This window comes from Xenopus laevis, chromosome 4L (genome assembly GCF_017654675.1).
Source record: "Xenopus laevis strain J_2021 chromosome 4L, Xenopus_laevis_v10.1, whole genome shotgun sequence".
Lineage (NCBI taxonomy): Eukaryota > Metazoa > Chordata > Amphibia > Anura > Pipidae > Xenopus > Xenopus laevis.
The window spans coordinates 147127961-147148458 of record NC_054377.1 but is presented as its reverse complement, the minus strand read 5'-3'; the positions used below and the strand labels follow the sequence as shown (position 1 = coordinate 147148458).

Here is a 20498-nt window from a genome sequence, read left to right as displayed (position 1 = left end):
ATCATCTATCTATCTATCTATCTATCTATCTATCTATCTATCTATCTATCTATCTATCTATATATCTATCATCTGTTGCTCTATCATCTATCTATCTATTAACTATCTATATATCTATCATCTATCGTCTATCTCTTTCATCTATCTATCTATCTATCTATCTATCTATCTATCTATCTATCTATCTATCTATCTATCTATCTATCATCTATCTATCTATATATCTATCATCTGTTGCTCTATCTATCTATCTATCTATCTATCTATCTATCTATCTATCTATTAACTATCTATACATCTATCGTCTATCTCTTTCATCTATCTACTGTATCTATCTATCTATCTATCTATCTATCTATCTATCTCTCTATCTCTCTATCTATCTATCTGTCTATCATCTATCTACCCAAGTCATCAGTGATTAATTGTGCATTTATACCGATAGAAATGCATTTTTTTAGTGTAAACACTCAAGAATTGTGTCCTTTTTACAAGTAATAAAATTTAGGGGGGAAATAAATTTACAGAATTATTATTGAACAGTAAAATAAAATAGTGGCTTACTGTTTTAAAAGATACTATAAAACATATTTTTTTTATATTTTCATTAGCTAAACTTTTTGACAGAATTAAAAAAAAAATGGAAACAAAGCAGTGAAAATCTGAGCTGCCTGACGTCTGTCCAACATGATTAAATTCAATTAAGCTCCAACCGGTTAGCTTGCCTTCTCCTTCTCAAATGCCAATAATGATCATGTGCATCTTCAAATATTCTTAACAAATCAGATTCATGATATGCCTCAAGATAGAAATGAAAACCTTGTGGCAGAAAAATCCTTCTAGTGTCTACATACTTTAACATATTTAGAATTAAATTAAATAATTGCATATTGGGGGGGCAGATTTAAAACAAACTGCAATCTTATAACTAACTACTTTACAGTTTATTTTTTAATGTAAATATTTTTTGTTCAATCAAAGCACCTTGTTCCAAGAAATAGAATAGTATATGAACTGAAATCAGTTTTAAAATTGAGCATGTCTACTGGTAAATAGTAACAAAAATACCTCAAAGGCGTTAAAAGTTAACATCACTATTTTTTTAGCCACTTGCAGATAAGTGACTGATTAAACAATAGTGCTTTTGGCCATTCAAACTATGGAAAGACCAATTACTAAATGTTTAACTTAAATAAAAATGTTAGGATATAAACTGCTGTAGGGGGTAGACTAAAACAGTCAAAGATTTTTTTAACTTAATCCTTCCACTTAGCTCAAGTGGCTTTATAAATAGGACCAGGGGCTAAATTCAACATTCTATGTACAGATGCCTGAAAGGCCTATTGTCATCTCATCTGTTTCAATTTTCTTACATTCTAAACTGACCAGCCTAGGCTACAACAGATGTAATAAAAAGCGTTGGTTCATGAACATTTTTAAAATAGGCTGCCCCTTCTGAAATGCCACATCTCTACTGGATTTTTTGTAGTGGTCAATATTAGGGGGTTATTTACTAAAATCCTAATTTATGTCATATTTTAATACAAAAAACCATGCCCAAACTCCCATGCTCGTTGTAGTTGGATCACTGAAAAACTCGATAAAATCGTCCAAAAACCTGAATTGCTCTAATTTTTCTGGATTTCTTCCCAAATGTAAGATTTTACATGAAAACTGTCAGATTTTTGGGGTAAACCAAGAGTAGACCATGAAAACTTAAAATTGAGATAGGTGCCTCTCCAATTGACTTGATTCAGGCTTTTTGCAACAGCTTTATTTCACAGACTACGTATGGGACCACACGAAACGCGTAAGGACAATATGAGTCTGTGAAATAGAGCTGTTTGAATTTGTACCGCTGCCTGGCGTTCCATGATGTGCCTGCCACAAACTGTATTTAATGACATCTGGGTATGATAAATACCATAAACAAACAAGTTTTCTAGTTTAAAAAATTTCAGATTTTAACATTCAGATTTTAATAAAGAACCCTTTAAATTCAAGTACATCTTTTTAATGAATTAGTGACAATTTGCTCAGGTGAAACCAAAAGTATGAAGGCAAGCTAACTCTCCCAACGGATTGAATGGTTATGAATTGCCCACAAAATTTTACTTTGGCCTGTTCGGCCCACTTGCTCATACAGTTAAGACCTGCCTCCATCCATAAAAAAGTGGGACCTGTTATCCAGAATACTTGGGACCAGGAGTTTTCCGGAATTGTAATTTGAATCGCCATACCTTAAGTCTACTAGAAAATGATTTAAACATTAAATAAACCCAATAGGCTGGTTTTGCCACCAATAAGGATTAATTGTGTCTTAGTTTGGATCAATCGGTAAATACAGCTTGTGGCAAGCACATCATGGAACTCCAGGCAGTGGTAAAAATTCAAACAGCTTTATTTCACAGACTACGTATGGGACCACACGAAACGCATAAGGACAATATGAGTCTGTGAAATAGAGCTGTTTGAATTTGTACCGCTGCCTGGCGTTCCATGATGTGCCTGCCACAAGTTGTATTTAATGACTGATGTCCCCTTGCTGTGGGTTCGGGGCGCTGCACCTGGACCACTTATCAGGAGCAATGAGTGATCCCCTTTACTGAAATATGCAGAGTGATTGTTTTGAGCGGAGGGTTCAGGACATGGGCATCCAGACCAAGTTTTCAATTTGGTGAGCACTTCAAAGTAGCGCTTTGGTTTATTAATCTCCATCTAATGGATAGAATTATGGCATGATTAATAAGAATTGGGCTAGAGCATTCATGATATTGTTTGGCTTTTTGAATTAGTTTGGATCAAGTATAATGTATTGTTTTATTATTACAAAGAAAAGGGAAATCATGTTTAAAAATTTGGATTATTTGGATAAAATGGCAATTCCAAAGGTGATTCTACTAACCAATTAATAAATGGTGGTCAGTTAAATGAATTACTTTAGAAATGGGCAAACTCATGTACAATATTAACTTTATGTCTGATTACATTTTTTTTAATAATTTGGTTTTTGAGTATTTTAAAAGCTGTTATTGTTCTGGCTTTTCAAAGTGTTTAGGACAGAGATGATTATAAGTAAGAATCTAACAACGTGTTCAATTACTTTATTACAATAATTTAGAAATACTGGTTGCTGAAATAATTTTCTCATCTGGACCCCCATTTGGGCCCTTGAGTGGTCCATGGTCCTTTTTACTATTTACTAAAACTCAAATTTTTCCCATTTTTTTATTAAAACAAAGTCGATCTAATTCCCATCCACAAATTGACCTAATTTATCAGAAAATAAGCTTGGAAAAGTTGGTGCAGGAAAACTCTCAACAAAATCATGCAATAATTCAAATCATACAATTTTTTGGAATTTGACACTCAAACCCTCGAGTTTTCACCCAATAACCTCTAATTTTTCAGATTATCGTACGATAACCAGAGCAGATAACGATTATTATTATTATTATTATTATTAACATGTATTTATATAGCGCCAACATATTGCGTAGCACTGTAAAGTAAATGTGATTATACAACTACATCACATGAATTACATATATAGAATATATGGAGTAACAAACATCACGATCAATACAGGTACAAAGAGGTGAGGAAGGCCCTATGCATAGGCATACAGTCTAAAGGGAAGGGAGTAATACACAAGGTGTGGGAGTGGGCAAAATCGAAGTAAGTGGGTGAGAAATGTGGTACTGTATGTGGTGTTGCGTTTGGTAGTTAAGCAGAGTGAGGGTAGGCTTCTCGAAAGAAGTGCGTTTTCAGAGATTTTTTGAAAGCAGAAAGGTTGGGAGAAAGTCGGACAGACCGTGGAAGAGCGTTCCAGAGAAGGGGTGCAGCCCTTGCAAAGTCTTGAATGCGAGCATGTGAGGAGGTAATGAGATGTCAATAAACATCTTCAAATTGTAAAAGGGACATCTGCCATCGATTTCTACATGACCTTGAAAAAGGTTTAGCTGGAGTATTTTCAGATTTAGAGTTTTAGCTGCTTCAAGGTATAATAAATCTTTAATAATTCTAGATTTTTGTAAAAGTTTTTCACCTTTAAAAACTCGATCAGAAAAAAATGGAGGTTTAATAAATAGGCCCCTTGATGTGGCTGTACTATTCGAATGTCTGTCTCACAGAGGGAGAAGAAACAAGACTAAAGGAAATGTTTCTGAAATTGTTACAATCCTCTTTTACCTAAATACCAGTTTCTAGTAGTGACGATCAGGTTCTAGTGGGTATAGAGCACAGTTTACTTCTTAGCTTATTCACAAATGGCTCTGTTGACTTCCATCAAGTTACAGCAATGCTGTTTTGTATTAAGTGGCAGATTTATTAAGGTTTGAGTTGTGTTTTCCATAGAAAAGTTTTGTGGTCAAAATTCACATTTTCGGGTTAAAAAAAACCTCAAATTTTTCAAGATTTATTATTACCCTGAAAATAGCCTAAATCCAAATATACACCATCTAAAACCTTTGAACCATTTGAAGATGTTAATAGCTTTCATGATGTTTGTGTTTTATTCAGAGGGTATTGGCTGAAAACTTGATCAAATTGAGTTTTTGGGTTATTAACCCCCAACTCGATGATTCGAGTTTTTCCCATAAAAGTTTTTTTTTTTAAATTAGAGTAGTAGCTAATGTGTGTGGTACAACCAACTTGTCTTACCTTGTGAGTTGGGTGCAAAACAGTCCAGAACCCCTTGCCATTTTGGTCAGAAAACCATGTCTGACTTAATAAATCCAACTTTTAACTTTTTGCAACAAAGAGGTGCTGCAGCAGTAAGTTTTCTTGCATTTTTTAAAATTAGAAAACTTTCAAGTTGTGAGTTCATTCAAAGGTTTACAAAAATTCGACTTTTGATAAATAACCCCCTGAGTGAAAGAAAATACACATTATGAATTCTTACCGTTTGACACAAGACTCTATCATATCACTAGCCATGAGCTTAAGGCGTTGCTCTAGGTGCTTTCCAAATTCCTCTTCAGGCCAATGAAGATCTCGAATGAATGTTTGTAAAGCGTCGAGCTTCCAAAATAGATCTTCTGAAGTCGCTGATCCATTGCTGGCATAACAACATCAAAAAATGGTTCTTAGTTTAGTATTCAATAACCAGCCTGACGTGGAGAGCTTTTTGTTTTAACTTAAGGTGGCAGATAAAACCTCCTTTCATCATTCAAAACAAACGTAAAAACGTCTCCAGCATCAGGGGTTTATTATAAAATGTACATCATTCATTTCCTAGTCTAACTTTCTGTCTGAGCTGATGACACAACATAAAGAAAAAGAAAATCAGACAAAACTGGATAGTTTGTATGGTAACATTTGACCTTAATTAATAATCACATTAGCATATGTAATTATTGAAATTAAGGATACAAACCGGGGATTATGATTGTTAATAACGGCATTGAAGTATGCAGTCATTAAAAATCATCTTTCATGCATTGTAGTTTAAGTTGAAGCACTTGGGTGGCAGATGTTTCCAATGTGTTTGGATCAGAAGGACATGGCCACAGTTCTGCCAACCAACGGTTTGAAATCATTTAAATCTACTAGGTAAAGGGTAGTGCTAACAAGTGGTGAGCGAGGACAGCTGAAGAGCTAAAAAAGATACGACTAAATTGTTTTCTACGTAGAAGCTTTAACTCAAATGTCAGGGCTCAGTCGAAAATTCTAGATTTCCTTAACCAGCCCAAGGGACCATGACCTTATTAATGCTTTTCCAGTTTTTAGGCTTTAGTTAGCTGACTCTTGTAGTTGCCTTCCCTTGCATGTATACTATCATTATATTTTTGGAGCAGAACATGTCTGATTCTTGAGCTCCTTTTCTGATGTTCTGCCTTTGACTTCTTCCTCGCATACCACTATTGCTAACACAGTATTTGTTCCAATGCTGAATACTCCATGCTTTGCCACTTGTACTGATATCGTCTATAGAAACAGATGAAGGTGGGTGTTTCTATTATGACAGATGCCAGCAGCATTGATTTAATGCTAGAGAGCGAAACCAGAGCTAATGCAGACGTGGCTATTTCAGGGTGACAAAATCATACTTCCAACATGCCAAAGGTCCAGAGGTCCTGTTTTAACAAAGGAACAAGTTTAGGGAAAAGAGGCATATATTCACTATAATTTATGCTTCTGGCAAGGGAGGAAAATGTAACGTTTATAAGAATAGGAAGAAACAGGAAAATGGGGCAAAAAGATACACAATCAAATTCTTTGGCTTTATGACGGCCAACAATTACAAGCAAATACAGACTTGGAAAATGTATATTTTCCCATCTAATCAGAGTTTTGGAACAGTAAAGGTTTGTGTTTTAAATCACAGAGCATACACAAATGAAATAATTAATGTCTATTGCAACAACATTTTGACACCCATCTGGCTTGAAAGTTCTCTCAAATTTCCTTTTTTTTCCTATCATTTTTTTTTTTTTGCTTGTTCTTTTTTGAAACAATCTTTCCCAACATCACAACTGAAACGTTTCTCATGATTTTCTGTGTTCTGGGAAATTTTTGAATAAAATTCCGTCATAGGCTAAAGTCTTGATTTGTATCTTTTCAAAAAACCAATGTTACAAATCATGCACATAAAGGGGGGGATAAACTGTCAATTAGCTGCTGCCTAATCTACCCTTTTTGTTTTTAAATACAGTAATCAAAGCATGAACATGATTTTTATTTCTTTTAGGGCAAATATTTAGGTTAAATATGTAAGCATTTTATATTATTTTGGAGTAATTGGAACGCTGAAATTTACTAATTTTGTGCATAATTCAGGAGAAACTGAGAAAGTCCACTGTTTTCTGGGTACAAAAAAAAAAGAATGTTAAAAATGTTATTAAACAAAGGAAGATATTAAAGTGTCTGGAATATAAATTATAATTTTTTATTGTGTAGTTCATTTGCTATATATAATTTAGTCCAGCAAAATATAATGAATATGGTATATAATAGGTAACTAGACACCTAGTATATGTTTATATATATATATATATATATATATATATATATATATATATATATATATATATATATATATATATATGTATATATATATATATATATATATCACCCATATGTAATGCACCTGGTATACAATATGCAGTGGGCCTGTTTGTAATGAGCCTGGTATATAATATGTACTCCACCTTTATGTAATTCATATGGTTTAATATATATAATTCCCCAATATATAATCACCTGGTACAGAATTTGTCATTCACTCACAGACAATTATTTCATCTATATGCAATACAGGGCATAGGGATTCTTTATTAAGTGCGACTTTGTTTTTTGGAATTTGGGCCATGCTAAAACGGAACCCCCCCCTATAGATATAGGGCTGTGTTTGGTAGAACTGTTTTTATTAGGGACCCCTAAACTTAGGCATCATTCACACTTGTTTGGAAGCTCTGTGGGCATAATACACAATGGAGCCTGTAGAAGGAGTTGAAAAAAAGTAACATTAAAAAATGAAAGTGTCGTAAAGTAATGAAAATTAATGTACTGTTGTGCTGCACTGGTAAAATTGGTGTGTTTGCTTCAGAAATGCTACTATAGTTTATATAAACAAGCTGCTGTGTAGCCATGGGGGCAGCCATTCAAGCACAGGATACACAGTAGATAACAGATAAGTACTACTATAGTTTATATAAACAAGCTGCTGTGTAGCCATGGGGGCAGCCATTCAAGCAAAGGATACACAGTAGATAACAGATAAGTACTACTATAGTTTATATAAACAAGCTGCTGTGTAGCCATGTGGGCAGCCATTTAAAGCTGAAAAAGGAGAAAATGCACAGGATACACAGCAGATAACAAATAAGCTTTGTAGTAAACAATGAGATTCTTTAGAACGTATCTGTTATCTACTATGTATCCTGTGCTTTAATGGCTGCCCCCATGGCTACACAGCAGCTTGTTTATATGAACTATAGTAGTACTTATCTGTTATCTACTGTGTATCCTGTGCTTTAATGGCTGCCTCCATGGCTACACAGCAGCTTGTTTATATAAACTATAGTAGTACTTATCTGTTATCTACTGTGTATCCTGTGCTTTAATGGCTGCCCCCATGGCCACATAGCAGCTTGTTTATATGAACTATAGTAGTACTTATCTGTTATCTACTGTGTATCCTGTGCTTGAATGGCTGCCCCCATGGCTACACAGCAGCTTGTTTATATAAACTATAGTAGTACTTATCTGTTATCTACTGTGTATCCTGTGCTTTAATGGCTGCCCCCATGGCTACACAGCAGCTTGTTTATATAAACTATAGTTGTTTTTCTGAAGTAAACATGCCAGTTGTGCCAGTGTAGGGCCCAAGTACTTTATATTGTCTTTCCTTTGAAACACATAGATATTTTGGCATTACTGTTCCTTTAAGAACATGACTGCCGTGCGCCCACTGGAACATGCATCTGACCACTAACATGTTTTTCACCCCATCTGGAATATCATATATAATCCACCAATATCTAACTATATGGAAAATGATATATAATCCATTTTTATTTATTGTTATACCTGTGTTTGTATATTTCCATTTCTCCTCTTGCATTTTGGGCATGTGCATGAACTAATGCATTTTGGGCATCTACTGGAGCAAACATAGTGGGGGTCATTTATAAAGTTCGCGCAGCGCATATTTTTCGCAAATGGTTGTATTGCGCATGTTTTTTGCTGAGCGCTAATATATTGCACTGCTCTGCCCGTCTTTCCGGTTTTTGCGAATTCGCAGTGTGAATAAATTTTCGCAAATGGCGCGCAAATGAGAGAGGAGTTTGCGCGAGCGCTCCCAATGTGCGAGGTTGTTGTGCGCGAAAATAGCGTTAAATTCGCAGTTTGCAAAACTGTTTTGCGAATATTTTATCCGCCACCAAAGTTGTGGCGTAATTGAGTCGCAGAGTGTGCACATAAAGATTCGCAAATTGCGAATTGTGACATATTTATAAAGCCCCTTTAGACATTCGCATTGTGAATAAAAAATTCGCAATTCTGTATGCACCCTCTTATTCAGCTTTAGAAATATAACCATTGCGCAGGGCAAATATATTCACTTTGCGAACCAATCTGCCCTGCGCGAAGTTTATAAATGACCCCCACTGAAAACCTTAGCTCACAGCTTCCAGTAATGCAAATGAGTTGCAAAGTGTTAAAGATTTAGTAAGGGTTTCATATCAGTGCACAAATCTTTCTGGTCGATATGTATAGACACCAGAATTTTGCAAAGATTTAGCAGACGGTTGGAATTTATGCCAAAATCAACGGAACCTTTTATATTGTTCCATATGGACATATTTCTATGGATCAGATTTGCAGATATCAGAAATTGCAATTAACTGACTACTGGAAACAGCGGCTTTGCGCTTTCTTTGGACTTGCCAATATCTGGGAAAAGTTATTTATATCTGTTTTTTTAGCAGCCACAGAACTATCATGTACTGCCTGGATCTATGTACTGTATTCATCTCTAGATCTATGTATTTTTCTTTAAATATGTTTCCTAGGGGCACATTTACTAAGGGTCGAATATCGAAGTCGAAGGATTTACCGCGAATACTTCGATCGAACCTTCCCCATAAGGTTTCTAAGCTTTTTTTGATCGAAGGAAAAAACGTTCGAACGAACAATTAGGTACTTCGAATCGAACGATTCGAAGGATTTTCATCCATCGATCGAAGGATTTTCCTTCGATCAAAAAAAGCTTAGAAACCTTATGGGGAAGGTCCCCATAGGCTAACATTGAAGCTCGGTAGGTTTAAAGTGGCGAAGTAGGTAGTCAAAGTCTTTTTTAAAGAGACAGTACTTCGACTATCGAATGGTCAAATAGTCGAACGATTTTTAGTTTGAATCGTTCGAGTCGAAGTCGTAGTCGAAGGTCGTAGTAGCCTATTCGATGGTCGAAGTACCCAAAAATAAACTTCGAAATTCAAAGTTTTTTTACTTTGAATCCTACTTTGAATAGCAATTGGTGAATAAGGAATGGATTTAAGTTATAGAGAAAGAAAGGTGTGAGTGAACCCCAAAGAAAAAGAAGTAGAAGAAGTAGAGAAGTAGAAGAATACCATCTTATTCTTGATGTAATATATACCAAAAATGAACTATTATGAAATTGTGTTAATAAACTGTGAGCATTAAATGAATCTATCTGGTATAGCCTGAGATATTTTCAGGATAACCCTGGCTACAATTTGTAGTAGTCCACTTACTAACCGTTGCACTTCAGAAAGAGGACTTTTCACATACATCTAAATTTCTGTACAGAAATAATTCATACACATTCATGCCTGGATTGCTGTATAGTGAAATTAGATCTGAAGGTGAACTGAATACACACTCCGAATCATATATAGCTGCCATCCAAGACGGTGCAGAAAAACTAGGCATTTGTGGGAGGTTAACTGGTAAGGTAACTGGTACTTTAGGGAGATTCACATTTGGTAGATTCACATTGGGTAGATTACTTGTTAAACTCCTGTAGAAGAAACAGACAGAAAAGAAAAAAATACCATAACAGTGACAATGCAGATGTAGCAGATGCACGTGATACTGGCAACGAGACAACGGTTAAAGAAAATCAAAGCAAACTGTTTTCATAAAGAAGCGTGAAAATGGAGAATTTAAGATGCTTATCTGCAATAAAAGCAAATTTACTTGATGAACACAAAAGACATTCACAAAACAACTGACAAATACAGTACGAGTTATAGAAAGTAACTAAGTTTGGTTTAAGTGGACAGCAAGGGGGATCTAACTTGTAGGGGTGGGACATGTCCAGATATTTTCAATGTAAGAAGGCATATTTAACATAGTAAAGGGCCCCTACACTTTTTGTCTTTTGGTATGTGTCTAATGGAAACATAAAGAGCTGGAGATATAATTATTGTCCTATTTTTCCCCCTTTAACTGCTATGAAGGCTTTACTCAATCAGCCTGGGCACCCAAGTTGTTGATCTTTGACTTGCATCATGTGGTGGAACTGAGAGAGTTGAAGTTTTAAAACTGATGGTGGGTCACTGATTGAACAACTCTATCAGTTTTTGTTGCTGAAATAACTTTGGGGAGGCCCCTGATTTGCCTATGGTACTTCCTTCTCTTTGTCCCGACGTATAACATAAATGACAATCCCAACGATATAGAAGATTAATCAAAGACAGACCTCCTGACTCTTCTGGTAATATAAGTAACTTGCAATAGATACACACATCTAAAGGTTAGATACACTATTTTATAAAAACAGTATTGTTAAAAACTCACAAACAGACATTTCAGGCACAGTGAGGCTCTGTCTCATTATCATAATCTGCTTTTTTTATGAAAGGGGAACTATTGTGAAAATGAAAATTTAATACAAGCTTCAGCATACCGAAAAAAGAAACTTTCGAAATACAATTAAAAATTCTGTACCATTTCTGAAATAATAAAGTTTATGTTCACTATTTCTCTCTCATCTGTTTCTCTTGATTTCATCTTCATTCAGGAGTTGGGTGTATTATAGGGGGGTTCCTTTTGCCTAGAAGATGTATTAGAGCTCACTCTATTAAAATCACCAGACATCATGTCTCTCTACATGCAGAATTTGTGCAAAAAGCAGTTATTTTGTTACATTTTGTTTGTACTGGAATCAGTTATTTGAGTGAGCTCTATTACATCTGCTAGGAAAGGAGCCCCCTTTAAGATATATTGGATCATTCATCTGACACCCAACTGCTGCATGAAGACAGAATGAGGAGAAACAGATGCTGAGAGAGGAATAGTGAATACAAACTTTATTATTTCAGTAACAATGAAGAATTTTTAATTGCTTGTATTTAGAAAGTTTTTTTTTACTTCAGTATGAGGAAGCTTACATTAAATTTTCATTTTCGTAATAGTTCCCTTTTAAGGATGGGCCAATTCCAGATTTTTTTTTATATTAGTCAAGGGTCAGAATCAGGTAAAATGAGCTTTAACAGGATCTTCAGTAATCAAGGCAACCATCATTGGCACCCTACATATTTCAGGAAACAACATAACTTGCCTAGAGTCACAAAGAGTTGTCAACTGGATTTTGAACCAGAGGCAGGTCACTTATAGGAGAACTAAACCCTAAAAATGTATATGGTTAAAAATTTTACATATTGAACTTCTTGCACCAGCCTAGAGTTTCAGCTTGTCAATAGCAGCAATGATCCAGGACTTCAAACTTGTCACAGGGGGTCACCATCTTGGAAAGTGTCTGTGACACTCACATGCTCAGTGGGCTCTGATTGGCTGTTGAGAAGCTAAGCTTAGGGCTCGTCACTAATTATCCAGCAGAAAATGAGCTTCCCCTGTAATATAAGCTGATGCTACAGGTTTGCTGATTATTAAATTCTGATACTAATTGCACTGGTTTCTGTGCTGCCATGTAGTAATTATCTGTATTAATTACTAATCAGCCTTATATTGTGACATTTCTATTCTATGTGTACTGTATATTGTGAGTGGGTCCCTAAGATCAGTAAGTGACAGCAGCACAGAGCATGTGCAGTGAATCAGCAGAAAAGAAGATGGGGAGCTACTGGGGCATCTTTGGAGACACAGATCTTTACTGCTAAAGGGCTGTGGTTGCCTTGGGCTGGTACAGAAGCACAAAACATCATGTACAACATTTCTAGCTACTTCGTCAGTTAGGCTTTAGCTCTCCTTTAAGCCCTGGATCAACTTCTATTTCAACATAAGGACTGAACCCTGTTTCTTATCAGGTAGCTAAGGTACCGTGTAAATGGAGAGGGGGTATAAAAATAGATTTGCTCCTATTCTTTAGTTTATGAAGAATGGTTCCTCCAAATTAAGAAAAATGGTAGCTCCCAATAATATATATAAATGCTAATATATGAAAAAGGAATGTTCTGTGCACATAGTTATGCCCAATTCATTACTAGAAATTATAAATGTCTGTCTAACTTTATTCCAGTACATATTCAGCTCCATGCCAAGAAGATGTGCATAGGAAATGCTCTTCCTTATGGATATTTATCAACACTAGCATTTTAATCTCTGAAATCTTGACATGTCTATCTGTAACAGTTGCAACAACTTTTCTTTTTATAATAATCTTTTTAACCTTATTTTTTGTAGTGTCTGACTTTCACATAGAACAGTACACAGCAATTCTCTACCATACAGAGCTTGCAGTTGAATGTGGTCTTATGGAATTATAAGGGTACTGTAATAGGCTCAATGTTGACCCAGGTCTAGTAACCGACAGCAACTAATGAAACATTTGTAACCTAAGATTCTATCTGCTGATAGTTTATCATCTTCTTACAAGCTTAAGATCTACTGGTAGAGACTCTCTTTTTTTAACCCATTAAATACGTTTTACATGACAGCCCCTATCCTCCCTTATTCCCATGCAAAATGAGCAGATTGTGGGAATAACGGCATGATGTTCTCAGGAAAGGAGAAAACTTGCTTTAAAACAACGTTGTTCCCAGAAATCATTTGGTTTTAATTACACCTTTTTCTTTACATGTTTTCATAATAAGATAGGCCAAAGTAGTAAATAATAGTAGTTGAGTTTGAAATAAAGAGACGTCCATCTTTACTCTATGCTGTGTCACTACTTCTTGCTGTTTTCTTAGAGTGGTCATGGTGACCATGGATTTTGGGTAATTTAAGGGGCCGATTCACTAACTTCGAGTGAAGGATTCGAAGTAAAAAAACTTCTAATTTCGAAGTATTTTTTGGGCTACTTCGACCATCGAATGGGCTACTTCGACCTTCGACTACGACTTCGAATCGAAGGATTCGAACTAAAAATCGTTCAACTATTCGACCATTCGATAGTCGAAGTACTGTCTCTTTAAGAAAAACTTCGACCCCCTAGTTCGCCATCTAAAACCTACCGAACTCAATGTTAGCCTATGGGGAAGGTCCCCATAGGCTTGCCTAAGTTTTTTTGGACGAAGGATAATCCTTTGATCAATGGATTAAAATCCTTCGATTCGAAGGATTTTATCGTTCGATCAAAGGATTATTCCTTTGATCGAACGATCGAACTATTTGCGCTAAAATCCTTCGACTTCGATATTCGAAGTCGAAGGATTTTAATTCCCAGTCGATTATCGAGGGTTAATTATATGATATTCGACAATTGGTGAATTGGCCCCTAAGTGATTTTCCATGTGCTCTGGATTGATCCTGGGGAAGTCAATAAGGTATAACCTCAATGTTGAATACATAATAAATTTTTATCTCTATTTTAGTGGAAACCCTGATTTATATATATTTAATGTTCATGTTGGCAGAGCACAAGCTTATATTCTTACATTATATATATATATACAGTATATATATATATATATATATATATATATATATATATATATATCCATAATATAACACTATAAGATCTGTCACATGCTCTGCTGTTTAAATGCAAGCTGTATATTAACATTAGGGCTCCTATTAAATGCACATACGCTCATGAATACAGTCCCATATGTTCGCAGAACAAGGCATTGTTTAGTGGCTAACGTCTTGTTGAAACAAAGCAGTGAAACAAATATGTTTTATGATCTCCATATACTTTTTTTTTTCATCTAAAACACTATTAATTGGGCTGAATTTTTTTTTTCATATTTCTCCTAATTAATGTTTTTTTCGCACGGCAGAATTTTAAGACTCTGAACGTTGGTGTTGTCCAGTTCTAAAAATACTCTATGTACAACTCTCAGTTTACAGCACATTAGAAAGGATTTGAATTACTCAGTCATTATGAGATTGTTATAACCCTTTATGCTACTTGTAATTCAGTACAGTCTGTTTTTGTTTGAGTTCGGCATGGGGGATGCAGTCAGATTTCGGAAATCCGATACTTATGCCCCTTTGACTTTGAATAAGTTACTAAGTTCTACTGTTTACAATGCAACTGCCGTGGAAGATGCAGGGTTAACTCCAAGACATGGAGCACAGGGATGGGTGCAGTATTGAGTACAGCTTGCATGTTAAAGCTTTGAGGTGGCTGGATTATGAGCTGAGCTGTAATAATGTCCCTATGCTTATAAAGTGGAAATAAGAACTTGAAGGGGCTGATTCATTAAGGGTCGAATATCGAGGGTTAATGAACCCTCGATATTCGACTAGGAATTGAAATCCTTCGACTTCGAATATCGAAGTCGAAGGATTTAGCGCAAATTCTGCGATCGTACGATCGAAGGATTATTCCTTTGATCGAACGATTAAATCCTTCGAATCGAACGATTCGAAGGATTTTAATCCAACGATCGAAGGAATATCCTTCGATCAAAAAAACTTAGGAAAGCCTATGGGGACCTTCCCCATAGGCTAACATTGACTTCGGTAGCTTTTAGCTGCCAAAGTAGGGGGTTGAAGTTTTTTTTAAAGAGACAGTACTTTGACTATCGAATGGTCGAATAGTCGAACGATTTTAAGTTCGAATCCTTCGATTCGAAGTCGTAGTCGAAGGTCGAAGTAGCCCATTCGATGGTCGAAGTAGACCAAAAAATACTTCGAAATTCGAAGTTCTTTTACTTCGAATCCTTCACTCGAATTTAGTGAATCGGCCCCTAAGCCAATGGCACGGGTGGTACAATGTTTAGCATGGCTGGGGTTTTTCCTTGACACTGCAAGTTGCTGCTCGTTTAATGACAGTTGGAAAAAATATTCTTGGGACATGAGACACTCTGTGATTTGCTTCCAAAATATTGAAAATAACTAAGAACTAGAAAGGATTTGAGAGACAATCGACTAAAGTAGCGCAATGCTATTAATTTGCCAACATTCTTCCTAACACCAAAATGTTAGTGTAACTGTCAGAAAAAGGTGCTGTCAGACACCAGACATTCAAATATTTTTCCCTGGTTATGAAACTTCATTAGGGTTGTCATCTTTCAGCTTCAGAAAAGCGGGAGGTGGCATCATCCTGGCTTAACTGTGCCATCATGAGGAATATGTGTTACATCAGAGGGCTGGACTATGGTGATTAGCAATTGGTTGATCACTGCGTCAATCTAGGAGAATCCTGCCCAGTTTTCCTAATTTGGGCAGGAAGTTTTGACCCGGTCATAAACCGAGCTGGCTGGGTCAAACCTGGACAGTTGGCAACCCCTCCAACATAAATTGCATGTGTTTACTCATGAGAGAATCTGTTCTGTTTTGCCAAAAACATTTTGAAGCTGTAAAAAGTCATGGAAACGCATTGAAGTCCAATTTCACGTGGCATATTGCACGTTATTTAACAAGCAAAAATGTTTTTGCTCCCGTTGGAGTTTTTTTTTCACAGCGAAACTTGGTGAAGAATTTTTGCTCATCATTACATGTGACATAGATAAGCGGTGCCCCAGTGAGTACTTTAAAAGTGCAAAGGGAGGACTATACTTAATGCCAGGGAAAGATAAGTGTCAAGTACAGGGCATCATTGCACCCCAGAACAGTGAGCCTGGCACCTCATACACAAAGGCAGATGCAATCAGGAAATTGGCGAGGAGAGGCTTGCATAGATAAGCGCAAATAGGATTAGTTCTGTGCCCAATTTTTATTTGAAACTCTAAACCTAAATTTTGGATGTGAGCCCTATGATGTATTATGGCAAAACTGCAGGATGTCCCTGTCAGCCAAAAATACCTTTCCATTAATTGTTTTTGATCAGATAAAAATTCTAAAATTGAGCGTAACTAAATTCAAGTTTATTTCTGCCAATTTTCCAGAAATGTGTCTAAATGAGAGGTAATCTTTCTCGCAATTCCCAGAATTGTTTAATCAGAAAGTTTGACTGCAGTTCTTTTGCAAGTTGTAAATTATAACAGCTATATCAAACGATGTACCTTTTTGGCACATGCAAAATGCTTCTCAATTACTTCAGCCATTTTCAGCAGGATTCGGATTCGGCTGAATCCTTGTGCCTGGCAAAACCGAATCGGAATCTGCAAAATGCAAATTAGAGGCGGGAGGAGAAATCACGTTACTTTTGTCACAAAAAAAAATGTTTTCTCCACTTTTTCCCTTTCTGTCCTTAATTTGCATATGTAAATTAAGATATGGATTCGATTCGTTATTCTCCTGAATCTTTCATGAAGGATTCAGGGATTCAGCCGAATCCCAAAGAGTGGATTCTGTGCATCCCTATACATTACTAGTCATAATAAAATGTTAAGACCAGGCATCCCTAATCTGCAAAAAAGCTACATCAGTTATAGGTTTAAAGGGGACATATACTCTATTTATTCCTAGGGTACTAGAATTCTTAGTTTTCCTTTTTTTTTTTCAAAAACACATTCCTTCTCTGTATATTTACATTAAGATCAGGACAATGTCTGCCATTTTTCTTGTCTCAGCTGAACCATTCATCATACTGTTTAATTTAAAATCACCCATATTTGTTAATGGATATATAATTTTTGTTGATAGAATGCCTTTACAAAAGTAGACTCTAAATTGTATAAACTACTACAAATATGAAGAAGATTGCTCTGTACCTACAGAAATCCAATTTTATATTAAATCATCGTACTAATTACATATGGAAATCTGCTTAGCTGCAAGTTAATCTAATATTGGGAAGTCTAAGACAACCCTGGCTGCAACCGAATGTATTCATACATCATTACCTATGTTCAGACAAAGCGTTTCCAAACATTAACATGGATTAATTTTTTTACCATCCGACAGCCCTTTAATATTGTCCTCTGAAAACAGTGAAAGAAATCCATGGGTTACATTCAGAAGATACTTTTATAGAGGTTATGCTGTTGCCAGGTATTGGAAGGAAATTGGTTATCTCCATCTGAGCAATAGACTCCATCCTTTCTGCTAGCAAACACCGACTGTATCAAAGTTTTCCTTACTTTACGGGTTCCCATGATTCCCGCTCAAAGCCCCTGTGAATTGACTGTGCGATTGAGGACTCCATGAGGTCAACGTATCTCACAACGAGTGGAGCAAAGAGATCTTGAAGGTGTTTGTGGAATTTTCCATTGCATAAATTATCTAAAATCAGAAGCATATCACAAGACTGGTTGTTAATAACGTGCGCCATTTCACTAAGATATCAATAAGCCACATTTTAAACATTCAAATTTCTGTAAAATATTTCGAATTATTTCTAAGGCGTAAGAAGTGTGGTTTTCAATACCAGCGTTCAATGTAATACCTGACAAACCCCTATTTACATCACAATAAGGCGATCATTTTCATCCCATACACGTGCCAATAAGCATTCAGTATCAAATATCTGTTATGACTGGCCCTGAAACTTCCACTGAGTCATTGTGGGGAAAACTCATTGGTATTTAACCCTTTGCTAACTGGTCAGCTCTTTTCTCTGCTATGCCACTCGTTACTGAAAAACAATGGAAGGATATAATCAAAGAGCCGGCCAGAAACAAAGAATATATGCTGACCCTTGGTCCTTCTATAGCAGAAGCATAGACATTGGTATAACAACATGTTATACATTAAATTAATTTGAGCCCCCCCATCATTGAGAATGAGAAGTTTTTCAAAAACACACACACATATATATATATATATATATATATCTATATATACCTGTATATATATATATATATATATATATATATATATATATATATATATATATATATATATATATATATATATATATATATATATAGATAAGGCCCCTATACCTAGTGGGCCTCCAGCAGTCCCAAAGCCCACTTCCTTCTATTGCAGTGGTTCCCAAACCAGTCTGAAGGTCCATTAGAGTGAAGATTTGGGGAATAGGTCTATTTGCTCTATGAAAGTCAAGCTTGAAGGTAAGTTAGGGTGACATTTGGAGTGAAAACTTGATCGGCAAATAACTGATACACCAATCTGTATCCTTATCACGAGCAAAGGGGGTATCATACACTTTTTAAAGGCAATAGACTGGCACAAATCTGAACAGTCACTACCACAATGTTTTATTGGTAAAATAACAATATAAGCCTTACAGGGTTTTTTAGTGGTAGTGACATTCCAGTTTTGTGCCAGACTGTTGTTTTTAAGAGGTGCATTATATACCTCCCATGTACATCTGAACCCCACATTGGTTACCCAAAAGATACTGGTTTTATTCATTTTTGTTATATGAGATAAGGGTATCCAGCCTGGAGGGACAGTTGGGTTCAGATTTTAGGGGAAAGGTTAATCACTGACCTGGGTACCCCTGGAACTATAGCAGGGTGACTGTTACCCCAATGTTTCTATATATCTGTAACCTTGTTATGAGCTAAGGGGGCCCAGTCTGAAGGTCAGTTAGGGGGAGATTTGGGGTAAGTATTTATTTGTACCCTGGGTACCCCTGGAACTATAGCAGGGTGACTGTTACCCCAATGTTTCTGTATATCTGTAACCTTGTCATGAGCTAAGGGGGCCCAGTCTGAAGGCCAGTTAGGGGGAGATTTGGGGTGAATGCTTATTTGTACTCTGGTACCCTTGGAACTATAGCAGGGTGACTGTTACCCCTTACCCCAATGATCTATATATCTGTAACCTTGTTATGAACTAAGGGGGCCCAGCCTGAAGGCCAGTTAGGGGGAGATTTGGGCTGAGTGCTTATTTGTGCCCTGGGTACCCCTGGAACTATAGCAAGGTTTCATAGTTTGCTATAAACTAAGTGGGAACCAGACTAGTTTAAATTAAAACATTTGACAACTACTGCTCTATAGTATAGATTCTATAATCCATCACAAAAGTAAGGTAAAGCTATAAACTGAGGTTAGGATGCCAGTAACAGAACTAATACACGGTGCAAGCTGTGCACCCGGGCCCCCCGACCCCCTCTCCGGATGCAATTTTTATGCTGGATTTGTTCTGGCTTGATTGTCCAACAATGAGTGCTGACCTGGGAGCAATTGCACCCGCCGCACCCCCAGTAGTTCTGCCTCTGTAAGACACCATTAAACAAATAGCACAGTATGAGCCTTGTTATGTGCCTGGGCCATTAATCTTTTAATGCCTGCAGTTAAGGTATTCCTTTGGACATTTTCTTTTATTTATTACCTTTGCATCCCACCCTGCTGTAATTTTTGTAGGCTCTAGGGAAAAGACTTCTGATGAACTAACAAATACTCTGAGCTGGTGTCCTAAAAGTTTGCAATAACTTATCTGAGCAATGGCTGCCGACCATACATGCAAGATGAAAATAAAAGCCTAAAGATAATGAATTTGTTGCAGTTGGAGTCCACTTGGACTTTGGGTTATTTTATGATCAAGCTGACAGTTCTGCAACTTGAAAGGCTTAAACAAATTGAAACACATTTGCATAATCAACTTTGAAGGGCTGAAATGTTAAGTAAATCAGGGTGAAAACCCATAAAAAAGGCATGGGTGTGTTTTGTTGCATTAAGCCAATTCTGTTTTACAGTACAGCATGATGGAAGGCATCATGTAACAACTCATTTATACCAGACATATTTCGGGAGGGGAAAAAGCAATGCTTTTAAAAATTGGCTTATGATACCTTCAAGACAGCAGGCAAAAGGCAGCAAATTATCTTT

General features: G+C 36.3%; 1 protein-coding gene across 39 annotated transcripts in view; it reads right to left on the bottom strand.

Moving 5' to 3' along the window:
• Positions 1–20498, bottom strand: part of cadps.L (Ca2+ dependent secretion activator L homeolog) — a 284076-nt gene that overhangs the window by 52005 nt on the left and 211573 nt on the right. For 28 of the 39 annotated variants that reach the window (XM_041589282.1, XM_041589286.1, XM_041589283.1 and 25 more), the window contains 3 exon segments: positions 17841–17982; positions 10346–10483; positions 4904–5059 (listed from right to left, as the gene is read on the bottom strand). In XM_041589282.1, the coding sequence (XP_041445216.1) occupies positions 4904–5059; positions 10346–10483; positions 17841–17982 (436 nt within the window). 39 annotated transcript variants of the gene reach the window in all.